Source organism: Austrofundulus limnaeus, unplaced genomic scaffold (genome assembly GCF_001266775.1).
Source record: "Austrofundulus limnaeus strain Quisiro unplaced genomic scaffold, Austrofundulus_limnaeus-1.0 Scaffold1530, whole genome shotgun sequence".
Taxonomy (NCBI): domain Eukaryota; kingdom Metazoa; phylum Chordata; class Actinopteri; order Cyprinodontiformes; family Rivulidae; genus Austrofundulus; species Austrofundulus limnaeus.
Window position 1 is genome coordinate 1 of NW_013953932.1, and position 880 is coordinate 880.

The 880-nt window shown below is 42.4% G+C and overlaps 1 protein-coding gene across 1 annotated transcript in view; it reads left to right on the forward strand.

Moving 5' to 3' along the window:
- Nucleotides 1-160: 160 nt before the first annotated feature.
- LOC106535686 (SH3 domain-binding glutamic acid-rich-like protein 3) overlaps nt 161-880 on the forward strand; it is a gene marked incomplete at its 3' end in the record, with an annotated part of 8,952 nt that continues 8,232 nt past the window's right edge. Inside the window, 1 exon segment of the mRNA XM_014032757.1 lies at nt 161-277. Coding sequence (XP_013888211.1) covers nt 233-277 — 45 coding nt within the window.

Genomic DNA, 880 nt, shown 5'->3' on the forward strand with positions numbered 1-880 from the left:
CACATTATGTGTGTTAACACAAAGTATCAGTATCGGATCAGTATCGCCAGTACCAGCCACATTTTACTTGGTATCAGTATCGGAAAGAAAACTGGCAGTATCGAACCTTTCATCTGCCCCACCCCAAACGTTTATTTTGAAAGAAACCGTGTCACATCCGCTTCCGGTTCTGACTCCACTCAGCTTGACGTGAACGGGAGAAGACAGAAAAGAAGAAGAAGAAGCTGTAGCTATGGGAGTCAAACTGTATTACACCACGGTTACTGCCTCACGGACGGTGAGTCTGACACAAGAATAAATAATTTAATGAATGTTTTTATCTTTAACCGCTAACAGTTAGCCTCAGGCTGGGACAGACACACCCTGCTTCCTCCTGACTAACTGTGGGCCTGAGGAATTCACACAGCTTTACTTTACACTCAATTAACACTCATTTTACTCCTGTTAGCTTAATTTAACACTCATTTTACTGCTGTTAGCTTCATCTAACACTGACTTTACTCCTGTTAGCTTCATTTAACACTCACTTTATCCTGTTAGCTTCATCTAACACTCACTTTACTCCTGTTAGCTTCATTTAACACTCACTTTACTCCTGTTAGCTTCATCTGACGCTCACTTTAGCCGTGTTAGCTTCATCTGACGCTCACTTTACCCGTGTTAGCTTCATCTGACGCTCACTTTACCCGTGTTAGCTTCATCTGACGCTCACTTTACCCGTGTTAGCTTCATCTGACGCTCACTTTACCCGTGTTAGCTTCATCTGACGCTCTTGTGTTAGCTTCATCTAACACTCTCGTGTTAGCTTCATTTAACACTCTCGTGTTAGCTTCATTTACAGTGGGGAGAACAAGTATTTGACACTGTTGATTTTTCAGGT